At 39.0% G+C, this 18,022-nt stretch overlaps 1 protein-coding gene across 2 annotated transcripts in view; it reads left to right on the plus strand.

Moving 5' to 3' along the window:
* Positions 1-18,022, plus strand: part of pik3c2b (phosphatidylinositol-4-phosphate 3-kinase catalytic subunit type 2 beta) — a 318,516-nt gene that overhangs the window by 183,413 nt on the left and 117,081 nt on the right. For both annotated transcript variants that reach the window (XM_031896848.1, XM_031896849.1), the window contains exon 8: positions 16,778-16,907. In XM_031896848.1, the coding sequence (XP_031752708.1) occupies positions 16,778-16,907 (130 nt within the window). The remainder of the gene's footprint in view (positions 1-16,777; positions 16,908-18,022) is intronic.

Consider the following 18,022-nt stretch of genomic DNA (forward strand, 5'->3'; position numbering starts at 1 on the left):
GAGGGGACAGTAGCTCCGTTTAATGAATATAAACACTATAACAAGTGTTGTAAAACAGCAATCCGGAAGGCAAAGATAGAAAATGAGTAGCGCATCGCGGCAGAGGCCAAGACTAACCCCAAAAAGTTTAAGTATATTAATAGTAAAAAGATGCAGGTTGAGGGTGTGGCCCCATTGAGTTATAGTAAAAATATGGTTACAGCGGATACAGAAAAGGCAGATGTGCTAAACCATTTCTTTTCTTCTGTGTATACAGTAGAGGAGCCGGAGTGCCAAGTCCCACCCAATAGCTGCACTGTTGCCTCGGCTCCAACTATGCAGTGGTTGACAGAGGATATGTTGCTTAAAAGGTTACACAAGATAAATATAAACAAGGCACCTGGGCCAGATGGAATACACCCTCGGGTACTGAGAGAGCTAGGGTCAGAATTACAGTGGCCCTTGTTTCTGATATTCTCAGACTTGCTTTCATCAGGTATGGTACCTAGGGATTGGAAGAAGGCAAATGTTATTCCTATATTTAAAAAGGGAGTAAGATCTCAGCCTGGCAATTATAGGCCTGTAAGTTGGCAGACTTTGAAGACTTGTTAAGGGATCACATACAAAATTATGTACTGGAGAATGGCATTATGAGCAGTAATCAGCATGGCTTTATAAAGGATAGGTCATGTCAGACCAATTTAATTGCTTTTTATGATGAGGTAAGTAAGAAGCTGGACAGTGGGGATGCAGTAGATATAATCTACTTGGATTTTGCCAAAGCATTTGATACCGTTTCCCACAAACAACTACTTTCTAAACTAAGGTCTTTTGGTCTTAGTGAAGTCGTTTGCACATGGATAGAAAACTGGCTACAGGATCGGGTACAGATGGTGGTTGTTAATGGTACATTCTCTACTTGGAATATGGTTCTCAGTGGGGTCCCTCAGGGTTCTGTACTGGGTCCACTTTTGTTTAACTTGTTCATAAATTACTTGGGGGAGGGTATTATAGGTAATGTATCAGTGTTTGCAGATGACACAAAACTCTGCAGACCAGTCAATTCTATCCAGGATGTGGCATCTTTGCAGCAGGATCTTGACCAACTGGCAATCTGGGCGGCTAAGTGGCAGATGAGATTTAATGTGGATAAATGTAAGGTCATACACCTGGGATGTAAAAATAGGCAAGCCACTTATACCCTTAATGGGACTGCACTAGGCAAATCAATAATGGAGAAGGACCTTGGAGTCCTTGTAGATAATAAACTTGGCTGTAGCAAGCAATGCCAGGCAGCAGCTGCAAGGGCAAACAGGGTTTTGAACTGTATTAAAAGGGGCATAGATTCACGGGAGGAGGGGGTTATTCTTCCCCTTTACAGAGCACTGGTAAGGCCCCATCTAGAATATGCTGTTCAGTTTTGGTCTCCAGTGCTCAAACGGGACATTATTGAGTTAGAGAGGTTCCAGAGAAGGGCAACTAAGCTGGTTAAGGGTATGGAAAGTCTCAATTATGAAGAAAGACTGTCCAAGTTGGATCTGTTTACACTGGAGAAGAGGCGCTTAAGAGGTGACATGATAACTATGTATTAATATATGAGGATCATATAATAACCTTTCTAATGTTTTATTTACCAGTAGGTCCTTCCAACGACACAAGGGCACCCACTCCGTTTAGAAGAAGGGAGGTTCCGTTTAAATATTCGTGTCCGTTGGACACGTTGGACACGGGGCTTGCATATTTTTACATCCCAGGTGCATGACCTTACATTTATCCACATTAAATCTCATCTGCCACTTAGCTGCCCAGATTGCCAGTTGGTCAAGATCCTGCTGCAGGGATGTCACATTCTGGGTAGAATTGACTGGTCTGCAGAGTTTTGTGCCATCTGCAAACACTGATAAATTACTCATAATACCCTCCCATTTATGAACAAATTAAACAAAAGTGGACCCAGTACAGAACCCTGAGGGACCCCATTGAGAACCTTATTCCAAGTAGAGAATGTGCCATTAACAACCACCCTCTGTACCCGATCCTGTAGCCAGTTTTCTATCCATGTGCAAACGACTTCACTAAGACCAATAGACCTTAGCTTAGAAAGCAGTCATTTGTGGGGAACGGTATCAAATGCTTTGGCAAAATCCAAATAGATTATATCTACTGAAACGTTCAAGTAAGTTTTATAAAGTTATTTTTGCAATAATCGATCCAAAAATATGGCATTTTTCTTTGACTAGTAGCACTATTGAATGCTACTATTTACATATTTTGCCTTTCCTTCTCCTTTAAGATAAGTTGTTCCTGATGCATTTGTGATGGGTTGCTAGCTTTTAATGTAGGTTTGCATTTTGGTAATTTCCAGTAGAAAGACATATTTACCAATTTTGGATTCTACAGAATATAATTTTTTTGAAAATATAGGGCCAAATTCAAACCTTTAAAACCGTTTTCCTTGCTTCCTTGCCCAAGCTGGTTCTGAATTTCTGGTACCTTGCTAAGCTATTTTGTGTTTGATTATCTGGTTTTGACTTCTCGCTTGTCTTTTGGTTTACGATCCTTGCTGCCTGCCATTGACCCTTGCCTGACCTTGACTCTGATTTTGTCTAATCCTTTTTGCACTGCCTTTTGGAGAATAACCTTGGCCGTAAGTAGGATCCCTGTCTATCCCGCCGCAGAAAGTCCGGGGCCCCAAAAGGGCATCAGTGAACACCGGGGTCGGCAGGGCTCTCCTGCTCTACCTAAGGGGTTATTCCAGGTATACAGACTGTAACAATAGTAACATAGTAACATAGTAAGTTGGGTTGAAAAAAGACATGCGTCCATCATGTTCAACCATAATGCCTATATATAACCTGCCTAACTTCTAGTTGATCCAGAGGAAGGCAAAAAACCCCATCTGAAGCCTCTCTAATTTGCCGCAGAGGGGAAAAAATTCCTTCCTGACTCCAGTCCCTGGATCAACTTGTACTAAGAGCTATCTCCCATAACCCTGTATTCCCTCACTTGCTAAGAATCCATCCAGCCCCTTCTTAAAGTTATATAATGTATCAGCCAGCACAACTGATTCGGGGAGGGAATTCCACAACTTCACAGCTCTCACAGTAAAAAATCCTTTCCTAATATGGAACCTCCCTTCTTCCAAACGGAGTGGGTGCCCTCGTGTCCGTTGGAAGGACCTACTGGTAAATAAAACATTAGAAAGTTTATTATATGATCCCCTTATTTACATAGTTATCATGTCACCTCTTAAGCGCCTCTTCTCCAGTGTAAACAGACCCAACTTGGCCAGTCTTGTTTTTGTCATCTGCAAACACTGATACATTACTTATAATACCCTCCCCTAAGTCATTTATGAACAAGTTAAACAAAAGTGGACCCAGTACAGAACCCTGAGGGACCCCACTGAGAACTTTATTCCAAGTAGAGAATAGTTACATAGTTACATAGGGTTGAAAAAAGACCATTGTCCATCAAGTTCAACCCATCCAAGTAAACCCAGCACACAACCTATACTTACCAATCTATACACTCACATACATAAACTATATATACAACCAGTAATACTAACTGTAGATATTAGTATCACAATAGCCTTGGATATTCTGCTTGTTCAAAAACTCATCCAGGCCCCTCTTAAAGGCATTAACAGAGTCTGCCATTACCACATCACTAGGAAGGGCATTCCACAGCCTCACTGCCCTCACCGTGAAAAACCACCTACGCTGCTTCAAATGGAAGCTCTGTTCCTCTAATCTATAGGGGTGACCTGATTGTTTTTATGGGAAAAAGGAACATCCCCCATCTGCCTATAATCCCCTCTAATGTACTTGTACAGAGTAATCATGTCCCCTCGCAAGCGCCTCTTTTCCAGAGAAAACAACCCCAACCTCGACAGTCTAACTCTCTCTCCAGTTCACTAATATCCTTCTTAAGGACTGGAGCCCAAAACTGCACCGCATACTCAAGGTGAGGCCTTACCAGGGACCTATAAAGAGGCAAAAATATGTTTTCATCCCTTGAGTCAATGCCCTTTTTTAAACAAGACAGCACTTTATTTGCTTTAGTAGCCACAGAATGACACTGCCTGGAATTAGACAACTTGTGATCTACAAAAACCCCTAGATCCTTCTCCATTAAGGATACCCCCAACACTCTACCATTCAGTAGATAGTTCGCGTTTATATTATTTCTACCAAAGTGCATAACATTGAACCTCATTTTCCAGTTTGCTGCCCAGTTTTCCAATTTTGTCAAATCGCTCTGCAAAGCGGCAGCATCCTGCATGGAACTTATAGTTTTGCACAATTTAGTGTCATCAGCAAAAATAGAAACAGTACTCTCTATGCCCACCTCCAGGTCATTAATAAACAAGTTAAAAAGCAAAGGACCAAGGACTGACCCCTGCGGTACTCCACTAACCACACTAGTCCAATTAGAAAATGTTCCTTTTACCACCACTCTTTGTACTCTATCCTTCAGCCAGTTCTCTATCCAATTACAAATATTATGTTCTAGGCCAATATTCCTCAATTTGATCATTAACCTTCTGTGAGGTACTGTATCAAACGCTTTAGCAAAATCCAAGTAGATAACATCAACTGCCATTCCAGCATCAAGGTTCCTGCTCACCTCCTCATAAAAGGCGACTAAATTAGTCTGGCAAGATCTGTTACGCATAAAACCATGCTGGCACAAACTAATAGTATTGTGAACTGCAATGTATTCAACTATCCTATCCCTTATTACCCCTTCCAGAAGCTTTCCTACTACTGATGTCAGACTAACAGGCCTATAGTTTTCAGGCTGAGAACGAGATCCCTTTTTAAATAACGGCACCACATTAGCTATTCGCCAGTCTCTCGGCACCATGCCAAACCTCAACGAATCCTGAAAAATTATGTGAAGAGACTTGGCAATCACAGCGCTCAGCTCATTTAATACCCTGGGATGAATCCCATCCGGTCCTGGACCTTTGTTTACCTTTACATGTTCAAGTCTCATTTGAATTTCCTCCTGAGTGACCCACGCGTCAGTAGCTAAATTACTAGAACTGGGTATATTTAAAGGAAAGCCTTCATTATCTGGCTCCTCAGATGTATAGACAGATGGAAAATTAAGAGTTCAAAATTTCTGCTTTTTCCCCGTCTTCATCAACCAACGTACCCCCCCCCCCCGTGATAATAAGGTTCCCACCCCTTCTTGCTTCATTTTTTTACTATTCACACAATTAAAAAATAATTTTGGATTCTTTTTACTCCTAGCTGCAATATCCCTTTCCATCTCTATTTTAGATTGTCTGATAGCTTTTTTGCATGCTTTATTTGCTTCCTTGTACCTAAAGAATGTACCATTAACAACCACACTCTGTACCCGATCCTGTAGCCAGTTTTCTATCCATGTGCAAACAACTTCACTTAGACCAATAGACCTTAATTTAGAAAGCAGTCGTTTGTGGGGAACGGTATCAAATGCTTTGGCAAAATCCAAATAAATTATATCTATTGCATCCACACTGTCCAGCTTCTTACTTACCTCATCATAAAAAGCAATTAAATTGGTCTGACATAACCTGTCCTTCATAAAGCCATGTTGATTACTGCTCATAATGCCTAACGCCATAATTCTCCAGTACATAATTTGTATGTGATCCCTTAACAAGCCTTCAAATAACTTGCCCACTACGGATGTCAAACTTACAGGCCTATAATGCCAGGCTGAGATCTTACTCCCTTTTTAAATATAGGAATGACATTCGCCTTCTAGGTACCATACCTGATGAAAGCGAGTCTGAGAATATCAAAAACAAGGGCCACTGTAATTCTGACCCTAGCTCTCTCAGTACCCGAGGGTGTATTCCATCTGGCCCAGGTGCCTTGTTTACATTTATCTTGTGTAACCCTTGAAGCACCATATCCTGTGTCAACCACTGTGTAGTTGGAGCTGAGGCAACAGTGCAGTTATTGGGTGGGACTTGGCCCACTGGCTCCTCTGCTGTATACACAGAAGAAAAGAACTGGTTAAGCACATCTGCCTTTTCTGTATCTGCTGTAACCATATTGTTACTATAACTCGATGGGGCCACACCCTCAACCTGCATCTTTTTACTTATATAGTTAAAATATACTGTAAAAAACTTTTTGGGGTTAGTCTTGGCCTCTGCCGCAGTGCGCTCCTCATTTTCTATCTTTGCCTTCAGGATTGCTGTTTTACAACACTTGTTATAGTGTTTATATTCATTAAACGCAGCTACTGTCCCCTCTGACTTATATTTCTTAAAAGCTCTCCTTTTTTTCCCTATTAACTTCTTTTAAACTCTTGAACTCTTATTTTGAACTCTTATTTTTCATCTGAGGAGCAAGCTAACGAAGGTTTCCCTTTTAATATGCCCAATTCTAGTAATATAACCACTGACGCATGGGTCACTCGGGAGGTAATTCAAAAGAGACTTGAACATGTAAAGGTAAACAAAGGTCCAGGATGGTATTCATCCCGGGGTATTGAACAAGCATAGTACTGTGATTGCCAAACCTCTTCAGTTTCAGGATTCATTGAGGTCTGGCATGGTGCCAAAAAACTGGTAAATTGCTCATGTGGTGCCATTATTTAAAAAGGGATCCAGTTCTCAGCCTTAAAACTATAGGCCTGTTAGTCTGACATCAGTAGTAGGAAAGCTTTTGAAAGGGGTAATAAGGTATAGGGTACTTGAATACATTGCAATTCACAATACTATATGTTTGTGCCAGCATGGTTTTATGCATAACCGAGCTCGCCAGACTAATTTAGTCACCTTTTATGAAGAGGTGAGCAGGAACCTTGATGCTGGAATGGCAGTGGATGTCATCTACTTTGACTTTGCTAAAGCGTTTGATACAGTACCTCACAGAAAGTTAATGATAAAATTGAGGAATATTGGCCTAAACATTAATATTGTAATTGGATAGAGAACTGGCTGAAGGATAGATTACAAAGAGTGGTGGTAAGTGCTTAGTTCCATGCAGGATGCTGCCACTTTGTAGAGTGATTTGACAAAATTGGAAAACTGGGCAGCAAATTGGAAAATTAGGTTAATTTGGACCCAAAGTAAACGAGAGCTATCTACTAAATGATTAGTGTGTTGGGGGTTTCCGAGAAGGATCAGGGTTTGGTACATAACAAGTTGTCTAATTCCAGGAAGTGTTATTCTGTGGCTACTAAACCAAATAAAGTACTGGCATTGACTCAAGGGATGAAAACATAATTTTGCCTCTGTATAGGTCTCTGGTAAGGCCTCACCTTGAGTATACAGTGCAGTTTTGGGATCCAGTCCTTACGAAAGAAGAACGAAAGGTAATAGTATGTCTCTGATAGTACTAGCAGATTGCTATGTTTTTAGTCCATAAAATCCTTTTATGAAAAAGTTTTACCTGTTCCTAATCTGCATCCTGTCTGTAGTAACACCGCCGTCATCTTAGTAAAGAGAAGCGCTGACCACAAATCGCTAATGCGCATGCACAAAAAATCTGTCCACTTGTCCCAAGCTGCACATTATTGCTGAGAGGAGAATTGAGTTTTACAGGCATGCGCAATAGATAAACATCGGCTCATGCGACTTAAGGCTGCCAGTGGCAGCGGGGAGGAAATAACAGGTTAACTCTGTGATGATAGCCAACTACTGGACTCACTATCTTCAGAGCATTTCCTACTGAATGCCAGCAGGCACACATGAATAAGCCAGTGCTGAAATATGCCTTTATAATAAGAGTTTTTTTTTTTTTTTTAACCTTTCATTGTCCTTTAAAAGGGATATTAGTGAGCTGGAGAGACGTGCATCTAAACTTAAGGGTTGTTTTTTCTGGAATAAAGGCACTTTAGGGGACATGATTACTCTGTACAAGTAGATTACAGGGGATTATAGGCAGAGAGGGGATGTTCTTTTTTCCCATAAAAATGATCAGTGCACCACCTTTAGATTAGAGGAACGGAGCTTCCATTTGAAGCAGCGTAGGTGGTTTTTCACGGTGATGTTGTGGAATGCCCTTCCTAGTGATGTCATGCCAGATTCTGTTAATGCCTTTAAGAGGGGCCTGAATGAGTTCTTTAACAAGCATAGTATCCAAGGCTATTGCGATACTAAAATCTACAGTTAGTATTGTTGTTGGTATATATATAGTTTATGTATGTGAGTGTATAGCTAGGTCAGTATAGGTGTGTGTGATTGGGTTTACTTGGAAGGGTTGAACTTGATGGACTCTGGTCTTTTTTAACCCTATATAACTGTGTAAGTCTACACTTATAATAAAAATCTTTCAACCCTTTTACCAAATTGCACATCATTGCATGCTCTCCAGCTCATTAATATGTTTCTTTAGGACTGAAGCCCTAAAACTGCATTGCATGTGCTGCCTAACCAGGGACTTATAAAAAGGCAGAATTATGTCTCCATCCTTTGAGTAAATGCCCTTTTTACTTGCTTTAGTGACACTGCCTAGAGTTACAGACTTTGATAAACCCAGGCAATCCATAAGGATTGGCAATATTGTGCAGTACAGCGCAGGCTACTACAATTTGTGCCACTTTACTGGGGCTTCCACCCGACTTGTCCAGGCATCTGAAGCGGCTTTTCACAACCCCAGCACAGAAGTTTGACAATGCCAGAAATCACCAGAAATTTGTTATTTCTACCAAAGGGCATAACCTTGCACATTTATCAAAGTCTGAATTTCGGGCATTAAAAAGCACAATACAAAAAATTCGGATTAAATACTATATTTTCTGATGTGCGCTAAAAGTACGAAAATTTAGGACCATGGTCGTATGAAAATATCGTGGTACGATTCGAAAGTACCGAAATTTTCATATCCAAACGATTGTAAAAGGCACAAAAAACTTTTGACTTTGAACCTTCTGTGCATGTTTTTGGAAGCCTCCCATAGGACTCAATGGTACTCTGCAGCTCCAACTTGGCCCAAGGAAAGTCATGATACCAAAGCTTGAATGAATTCCAAAACTTTCGTACTCATTGTGACAAATATGATTTTGTCGCACAAATTGTCGCAAAGTATGAAAAAGTCGCGCAAATTAAAATCGCAGAAAATACACACAGTTCTAAAAGTCATTTTCCAGTTTACTGCCCAGTTTTCCAATTTAGTCAAATCTATTGGAATGCCAACTGCACCCACAGCTTTGCCCAGAGGAAAGGAGTTTATAGCATCTTGAATCTCTACTTCAGTAAACTCAGAGACCACATTGTCTCCGTACTCCTGAAGTAGCACTGGTAAGGCTAGGGGGTTGAGAAAAGATTTAGTTTCTGACTCCAAAGCTTTGTATCGCATAAGTCTGCATAATATGACAGCAGTGTTTCTTTCACTGCCTGGGGGTCTGTATGGAGGTTTCCCTGATGGTCTTTTAACCCTTTTACTGCCAGCCGTTTTGGTAAAAGCAGAACTTTTATTGCCAGACAGTTTTTGAACATTTTGCACTGTTTTAATTTAGGGGCCTTTCCTTGGGGGGACTTTTAATTTACCTAGGAAAACAATAATTTGTTTTTTTCAGGACAACCTAAGCTTTCCTATTCTGTAACAAGATATGGGCTTCTAAGGGGCCAATTCACTAAAGGTCGTTAACGTATAACGCATATTTTTATGTGCTAAAAAGTGTTCAATAATTAAGTACCGATTCATCAAAGTCATATCGCATGCGCAAAAAACAGCATTATCTCAAAATGGTATTTGCATCGCATTGCGGTAATTCTTGAATCAAAATAATACTAACGCATGATTCACAAACACATGAAGCATTAAATGCGTAAAATATTGCGATAATCTGTGCTAATATTAACTCCTACTTGGAGTAGGCAGTACTCAAAACACATTGCGATTCGTGAGCATTTGTGAAGACAATATGGAGTTTGCAGTCAGATTTTTGTTGGATTGGGAAGAAGAGGATTAAGTATGCGATTGTCCTAGAGTGATGCATCCTACAGTTTTCAGGGATAGATCAACTCTAGAGGGATTATCAGAGGAGGAAATAGTAAGGCGCTATAGATTAAATAGAGCAGCAATCTGTGGCCTATATGAGGTACTGGAGCCTTATCTGCAGCCACTAACATGCAGAAGCCATGCTGTTCCTGGCATTGCCAAACTTCTGTGCTGGGGTTGTGAAAAGCCGCTTCAGATGCCTGGACAAGTCGGGTGGAAGCCCCAGTAAAGTGGCACAAATTGTAGTAACCTGCGCTGTACTGCACAATATTGCCTGGGTTTGTGGCTGATGACCTAGATTTACATCACATAATATCGTTTACAAAGTGCAGATGACAGAGGCAATCAAATACAGGGAAAAATCCTAAACAATTACTTTGCGTGTAAGTAACTACACCTGAAAAAATATTCTTTTTATTTCCAGTGAAAATAGTTGCAACACTTTATAAAAAAAAAAAAAAAAAAAAGCAAATTTATTTGATTGAGCTGAGCAGTAGTGAGCGCCAATATGCAACATTACTGCATTCACAGTAACTATGATTCACTAAGCACTTAAGGCTCATGTCCCTTGGAGCGGGTTAGCCCCCCCCACAACAAATAGTAAAAAGAGAAATGCTTAATTACATAGCACTAGAATCACATAGGACTTACAGTATTAAAAAAATAAAATTATTGGTGAACTTTGTATAAAATATAAAAAGCTTTAGCTCCTAGTTGTTGCTAGATTGGTAAATTTGAGCAAATGGTATCTGAAGCAAATAAATCACACCCAACGGTTAAATTCACTTTTGAGACCTCTACCAATTTTCTTGATGTCGTCAACATTAAATTGGATGGTAATAAACTAGTCACGGGGCTATATCGCAAAAAAATGGATAGGAATAACCTTTTGCATATCAGGAGCTGCCACCACCTCCTTACATTGAAGGCAGTACCCAAGGGTCAGTATATCAGGGCAAGGAAAATCGCTTCTAATGACTCTTTGTATAGAGATGCTGCTAATGATTTGACGACGCGCTTTATGGATAGGGGTTACTCCAAACAAAAATTAGAACGTGTCGCTAATGAGGTTGGTAAGTTGCCTCGTGAGCAATTATTAAAGCCCAAATCTCATATTTATAATGACAATAGAATTACTTTTGTGGGGAAATTTGATAAGAAAAGCCGGAAAATAGAAAATGTCATCAGAAAGTACTGGCCCATATTGCAATCAGATACAAAACATGGTAGTTTATTCAGCAAGCTTCCTAGGTTTGCGTATAAAAGAGGTTCGTCTCTTAAGAACATTTTATGTCCAATACAATCATTTGGTACAAAGACATTGTTTGAAGGCAAACCTAAGATAGGCACTTTTCCATGTATGGAATGCAATTGCTGCAGTTCCATTATTAAGGGACCTAACGTACACCATCCACTAAGTGGGGTGGTAATCCCTTTAAAAGCATATGCCACTTGTAAGAGCAAGTTTGTGATATATGTATTAAAGTGCCCGTGCGGAATGCTATATGTGGGAAAAACCTTCCGTTCAGTGAATACACGTATAAAAGAACATAAGAACTATATTCGGAATTTTAAGAAGGATTCTTACACTGATACATCTGTGTCACGTCACTTTATTTATAATAAGCACAGTGCCTGTCAGTTAAAATGGAAAGTGTTAGAGGTGGTACAAAAACCTGTAAGAGGTGGGGATTGGAAGAAGCTGCTATTACAAAAAGAGGCTAGGTGGATAAGGCGCCTAGACTGTGTCATGCCCAGAGGTATGAATGAACAATACAGTTTACTCTGTTTCCTGTAGGTTCAATTATATATTGTCCACTCTATTTTTCAGGTGAATAAAGTTAGCCAGCTAGTCGTTGTGAAACATGGATCTCCTGCCGTAAAAAAAATTGGTATGGGTGAGTCACTATTACAGGAGATATAAGATATATAATAAGGCCGGCCGTTAAAGGTAATATTTCATTAGTAACTGTTGCATATCTTGCAGCTTATGTTATCCATTTTGTAACAGTATTTATATGTAAATGACTTGAAAATATTGCATTTAAACATGTATAGGCAATTTCAATATATAAAGAATTACATTACCCTGGATAGGCCCTGTATGGGCAGTTTCCAATCATTGGTGTGGTTAGACACGTGTAAACGTGCAGTGGCCCCCAAGAGTGTTTCTTGTGGATTCGGTTCAACTGGACCTCCCTTCTTTTTTACGTAACTGTTTTTAATGGATTTCTAAGGACATTGGTTCAACACTTATGGATTTACTATTTGGACTGTATGCTTTATTCACATTGGACTTGTTTTTGATCATCTTATATATTATCATCTTATATATTATTGTTTTAGCAAATCCTTGAACATTGTGGCATTATCTATGCTTAATCGCTGCACTATCTCTTTAATGTTAATGTATAATGAAACATTACTTTGCTTAACTGTAGCACTTTTTTCACAAGGTATATTATATAATGACCCCTCACTTATGTTCAACTATTGTACTACCACTTTAAGTAGTTTCCTGAAATGTTGTGTGCTTGGTGGGTAAAAACGCCACGTGTGGCATCAGCCTAAGGAGATTGTTGTGGTTCTCTGCAGAGCTGTCTTGCTGACTTTACAACCCACTGACCTCTTGGATGTTGATTGAAAAAAAACCAACATATTTTTTGCAATCTTCTCAATGATGATTATCATGACCTGAAATATACAACTTAATGGACAATAATGTAATTCTGTTATTTTTGGACATTACAAAGTTCATGTGAAGAAAACCTTTTTAGAAGGACCACCTCCAGTTCCAGACCTAAACAAAAAATATGAATGCTTTTTTATTGTGTTGGCTACAATTAGCAATTCCATCACAACATAGTGACTTTTTACTACTCATTGTTGCCCAAATGAATCCCTTTCTTCCCAGTGTAAGCAGTAGAATACTAAGGCATGCTCTGACACTAAGGGGCTGATTTACTAACCCACGAATCCGACCCGAATTGGAAAAGTTCCGACTTGAAAACGAACATTTTGCGATTTTTTCGTATGTTTTGCGATTTTTTTGGATTCTTTACGAATTTTTCGTTACCAATACGATTTTTGCGTAAAAACGCGAGTTTTTCGTATCCATTACGAAAGTTGCGTAAAAAGTTGCGCATTTTTCGTAGCGTTAAAACTTACGCGAAAAGTTGCGCATTTTTCGTAGCGTTAAAACTTACGCGAAACTTTGCACCTTTTAAGTTTTAACGCTACGAAAAATGCGCAACTTTTCGCGTAAGTTTTAACGCTACGAAAAATGCGCAACTTTTTACGCAACTTTCGTAATGGATACAAAAAACTCGCGTTTTTACGCAAAAATCGTATTGGTAACGAAAAATTCGTAAAGAATCCGAAAAAATCGCAAAACATACGAAAAAATCGCAAAATACCGATCATTACGAAAAAAATGCAATCGGACTCATTTCGACCCGTTCGTGGGTAAGTAAATCAGCCCCTAAGGCCTAGTAAACTACTGCAGCCTGCTACTAACTGGCTTCACTAACTCCCATCCCTCTCCCTTATATTCTGTATTAAACAATGCTTCCACAATGATCCTCCTTCATAAAGGGGCATTAACAATTAACTGGGCATTGACAATTTTAAGGAATGTTATGGTAACGACCCCCCTAATTACTGTATAAATTTGTTGTTGTACTCAATAGCCTTGGCTGCGTAAGTAGCACAGATAAAGATAGGCGTGCGTACATACAGAACAGAAAAGTAAAGAAAGCAGTAAAGAAGGGGGAAAAAAGGAAGGAAAGGCAGTAAGCAAAACGTAAAAGCAGACTGATGAGAAAAGCAGATGAGCAAGTGTTAAAGGAGAAGGAAAGGCTAATAAAGAGTTAATCTCAAACTGCAGTCATACCTTCAATTGTCTCAGTAGTGCCCTTAAGTCTCCCCATATTTCACCTGTTCAGATGATCAGAAGCCAAACAGGAAGAAAAAATGCTTACCTGTGTAAAGAAAGTGCCCATTAATGCCTCACTACTGCCCCGAGACCGACACCAAGGGGCTGATTTACTAATCATAGCCATTACATATTTAGTGAATTGTCGCGACTTTTTCATAGCTATTACATATTTCGTGAATTGTCACGACTTTTTCATAGCCATTATGACTTTCGTGAATTGTCGCGACTTTTGCATAGCCATTACGACTTTCGCGAATTGTCGCGACTTTTTCGGATTGAGCGCTCGAAAAAGACTGAGTCAGCTTCTTGCTGATTGGCTCAGATCCACATTCCTAAGGGGGGGGGAGTGAGTTCTTAGCATTCTTGAGGGAGGGGGGAGCAGGAGAGGGGAGAGAGCAGAGAGCTGCATGTCTCTTGCGCATGAATTACAGACACAATAAGTCAGTGCAGCATTTCTGTGAGTGCTTATGGCTCTATTTACATAGACCTTTCTGATAAAGCTTACTTAGTTTTTACCTTTCTTTCTCATTCAAATAGAAATATCTATGTATGATGTGTACCTATATTTGGATTCATCAGAACGTTTTTTCTTCAGGACCCTTTTTATTTGTTGGTATCTTTTCTTGCAATACTGCACGCTTGTTAGACATACACCAACACTGTTGACATGGTCAGCTATGTCCTTCTAGTACTTATTTTTGACGGCAGTAGCAGTTTGCCAATTATTCTATGGCAAATAATGGCACTAATTCTTAGTAAGAGTTTCATTTTGAAATTGCCTAAATTTCTGATTTCCCAGTCTGTTCTCATGCTCTTTTTTCCTGCTTTGTTTGAGTGAGGAGATCAGAGAATTGTGGCCTGCTATTGTAGCCAGACCTCTCTTCCTTCACTGTTGGACAAATGTGAAGTTGCACGTTTTGGTTTTTTTTGGGGGGGGTGAGATTGTGTTCTGTCATTTTTACTAACATCTGAACTGTCACTGCTGTCATTAACATGAATAAGTATTTCAATTTCCATTAACACTTGCATGTTTGGTGGTTTGGGCTAAATCTCTGATATAGAAGTTGCTTTGTTCCTTTCTGTTTTCATTTGTGATTTTTGTGTATTTTGACCTCTGCTGGTGTTTTGTACTGTGTTTCGTTTTTGGCATCTGTGAGCACTCATACCTCCATTTTATTCACTTGTTTATTACCGCCACTACTGTGTAAAATATTGCTGTTGCCCCTCCTCTTCATTGTTTGCCTTTGCAAAGGGGTTTTTTAGAAGCGATCCAGGCAGTGCTTGCACAGCTGCATTTCAAGTCCAAAAATTCTACGAACAGAAGGTTTATCCCAGAAAATTATACATTTTTGGAAAGAACAGATTCTGGGAAATCCAGAATAGGTAGAACTGTCTGCCTACTCCAAACTACCAAGTTGCAATGCTTTCCTAAAGTTATTGGTTTTTATAAAAATTTGTGAATTTTTTGAAAAATCACTTCAAAGCTTCCATTCTATAGTATCTTATCTCCTACAAGTCATAAAGTAACCAAATAAAAACCCTAAATTTCAACGCCAGGGGTCCACTGAACAGTTTGATACACAATATGTATAGGTTTACCTAAGTATGTGGCATGTAGGGGCCCCAATGTGAACATACCCCCATGCAATCTATCATTTCAGTCATTTCAGAGCCTGCAAAATCAACACATTTACATCATTTTATGTGGGAAAAAGCTACAAAAAAGTACGCTCACCGCAGAAAGCCATATATTTTTGGAAAGTACACATTTCCCCCCCCGAATCTAAAAAGGGTACCCATGTATTTCTACTACAAAGTACCAAGCCGCAAAGCTTTTCTAAATTTGCTAATTTTAATGGCATTTATAAATATCACCTCAAAGCTTCCACTTTGCAGCATCTTATCTCCCAAAGGTTTGTAGCATACACTAATGATAATTTCATTTGTAACCTCTACAAAGGAGGCTTCACACCCTCCTGTAAATATGGTCCCAGTAGTTCCCTTAAAATCCAGATTTTAAGAGCATATTAGATATATAAAGAATCATCTTTTAAAATCTATCTTTTTTAATTCAAGTTTTCTAATGAGATTTATTAATCGAGAAAATCTTGAACATTTTAATATGCATTGTATTATGAACATACAAGCTATTTTGATTTGTGAGTGTTTTAAACATTAAATTTTAAAACAATCCATAAAACAATGATTTTATGGTACAATTTTTTTCCGCAAATTAATGCAACTGAGTTCTTTCATTAATATCAAACATGAAATGTTTAAATTTAGCATAACACACAGTGTTAGGGTTATACCGATTATTAGGACCCCGGGCTCTTTTGTTGGTACACTGTCACGTGATACGGATCCGGGAACTTGCACAGAGACACAATCCAGTTTATTGATGGTTTATTGATCTCCTAACAAATCCAGTTTATTGATGGTTTTGCCACAGATTATATACATGTAGATAAAGATATTCCATTATGCTTACGTAACATGAGGTGGGCACATATGCTTTGCAGTTATTAGCAGAAAACAGGAATTCATTTAGAGTAGCTGCTGAAGCTTATTTTGTTTTATTAGCCTTGAACATTTGCTGAGATAATAACTTGGACAGAGACAGGATGGTCAAGGCAATCATAACAACTGAAGTAGCACATACACAGACCTTCTTAGAATTGTGCATACATATGTTAACCCTTCACACAGCAGTGCCCTTTCTGTCAGTATACCTCACTTGTTCAATTAACACTAGAGGAATCACCAGTATTTTCACTGTTTGTACATTTTAGCTTTTAATAATTCCTAAATGCTGCTTCTGTCATAAAACACATTTTTAAAAATATGTTTTAGATATATTTGTGAAGACATATTAAATGCACTGTTTTGGTTTCATTTGTAGTGTGGAGATGACCTTCGTCAGGATATGCTAACGCTGCAGATGATACGCATCATGAATAAGATCTGGGTGCAAGAAGGCCTTGATATGCAGATGGTAATCTTCCGATGTTTCTCTACAGGACGTGGGAGAGGTACAAATTTTATTTTTGTACAACTTGGTGCTCCCCCCCCCCCCTCCAAAAAAAGGTAATTGAATAGTTAGAGGCTTTATTTTTTTCTTTTAAATATTATTAATTTATTTTAAGAAACTAAATGTAGAGTAAAAACAATCATATACTAGATTAAGGCATACAATTTAGTGTCACAAATTTGTAACAAAGTAACAGCCAAGAAAACAGAATTTTACTGGAGGGTATAAATACAGTAAGGCTACATCATAGCTCCCAACTGTCCTGATTTTTGCGGACCAGTCACAATTTTTAACAGCTACTCCTGCAGTTCTGGATTCCTATTGAAAACTCCCTCATTTCCCTTTGATCTTGGCACTGAACACCAAAAGAGATACAAAGTTTCTCAGACTTAATTTAGACCTGTTGCAGTTATATATCCTTGAGGTAAAAACAGAATTCCTTTAAACACTAGGCTAAACAAGGCAGCAAAACTGATGCCACTAAGCCCTTAAATAGCTGTCCTAAACCTCTGATCACATGGCATACTTATAACCAGTAACATGAGTCAAATGTTGGCTGGCAAGTTAAACCTTGTGCACTACAAGAATGTAACACTAGATGACATGTGAAGTAAACAACAGACTGTGGGTTATCAATAAATGTATATGAAAAACTGTATATGCCCAAGGGACTGCACAACTTTAGTACTTAGTGATGAGCGAACCTGTCCAGTTTCGCTTTGCCTGAAAAATTCACTAAGTTGCTCAAAAAAGTTCAAAACAATGAAAAAATTAGCAGATTGCGGCTACTGTATGACTTTTCTGATTAGCACAACTTTTTTTGATGCTTTCGCATCTTTTATTGATGCCCTGCAAACTTATTTGACACAACGGTGACTTTTTCCTCACTTGGTGAATTTTTGTCACAGCAAATTTTTCCGGCAGTTTCGCGAAAAATTTGGAATTTCCCAGTGAATCCGTGCCTGGCATAAAAATTCACTCATCACTAGTAGTACTCTTGCTTGACCTTTGACCAGGGAATATCTGAGGCATCACGGTAGAAATTTATAATGGATAAAGTCTACTTATGTAAGGGATTTGCTCTGTAAATCTTGTACAGGAGTATAAGAATCTCAT

This window comes from Xenopus tropicalis, chromosome 2 (assembly GCF_000004195.4).
Source record: "Xenopus tropicalis strain Nigerian chromosome 2, UCB_Xtro_10.0, whole genome shotgun sequence".
Taxonomy (NCBI): domain Eukaryota; kingdom Metazoa; phylum Chordata; class Amphibia; order Anura; family Pipidae; genus Xenopus; species Xenopus tropicalis.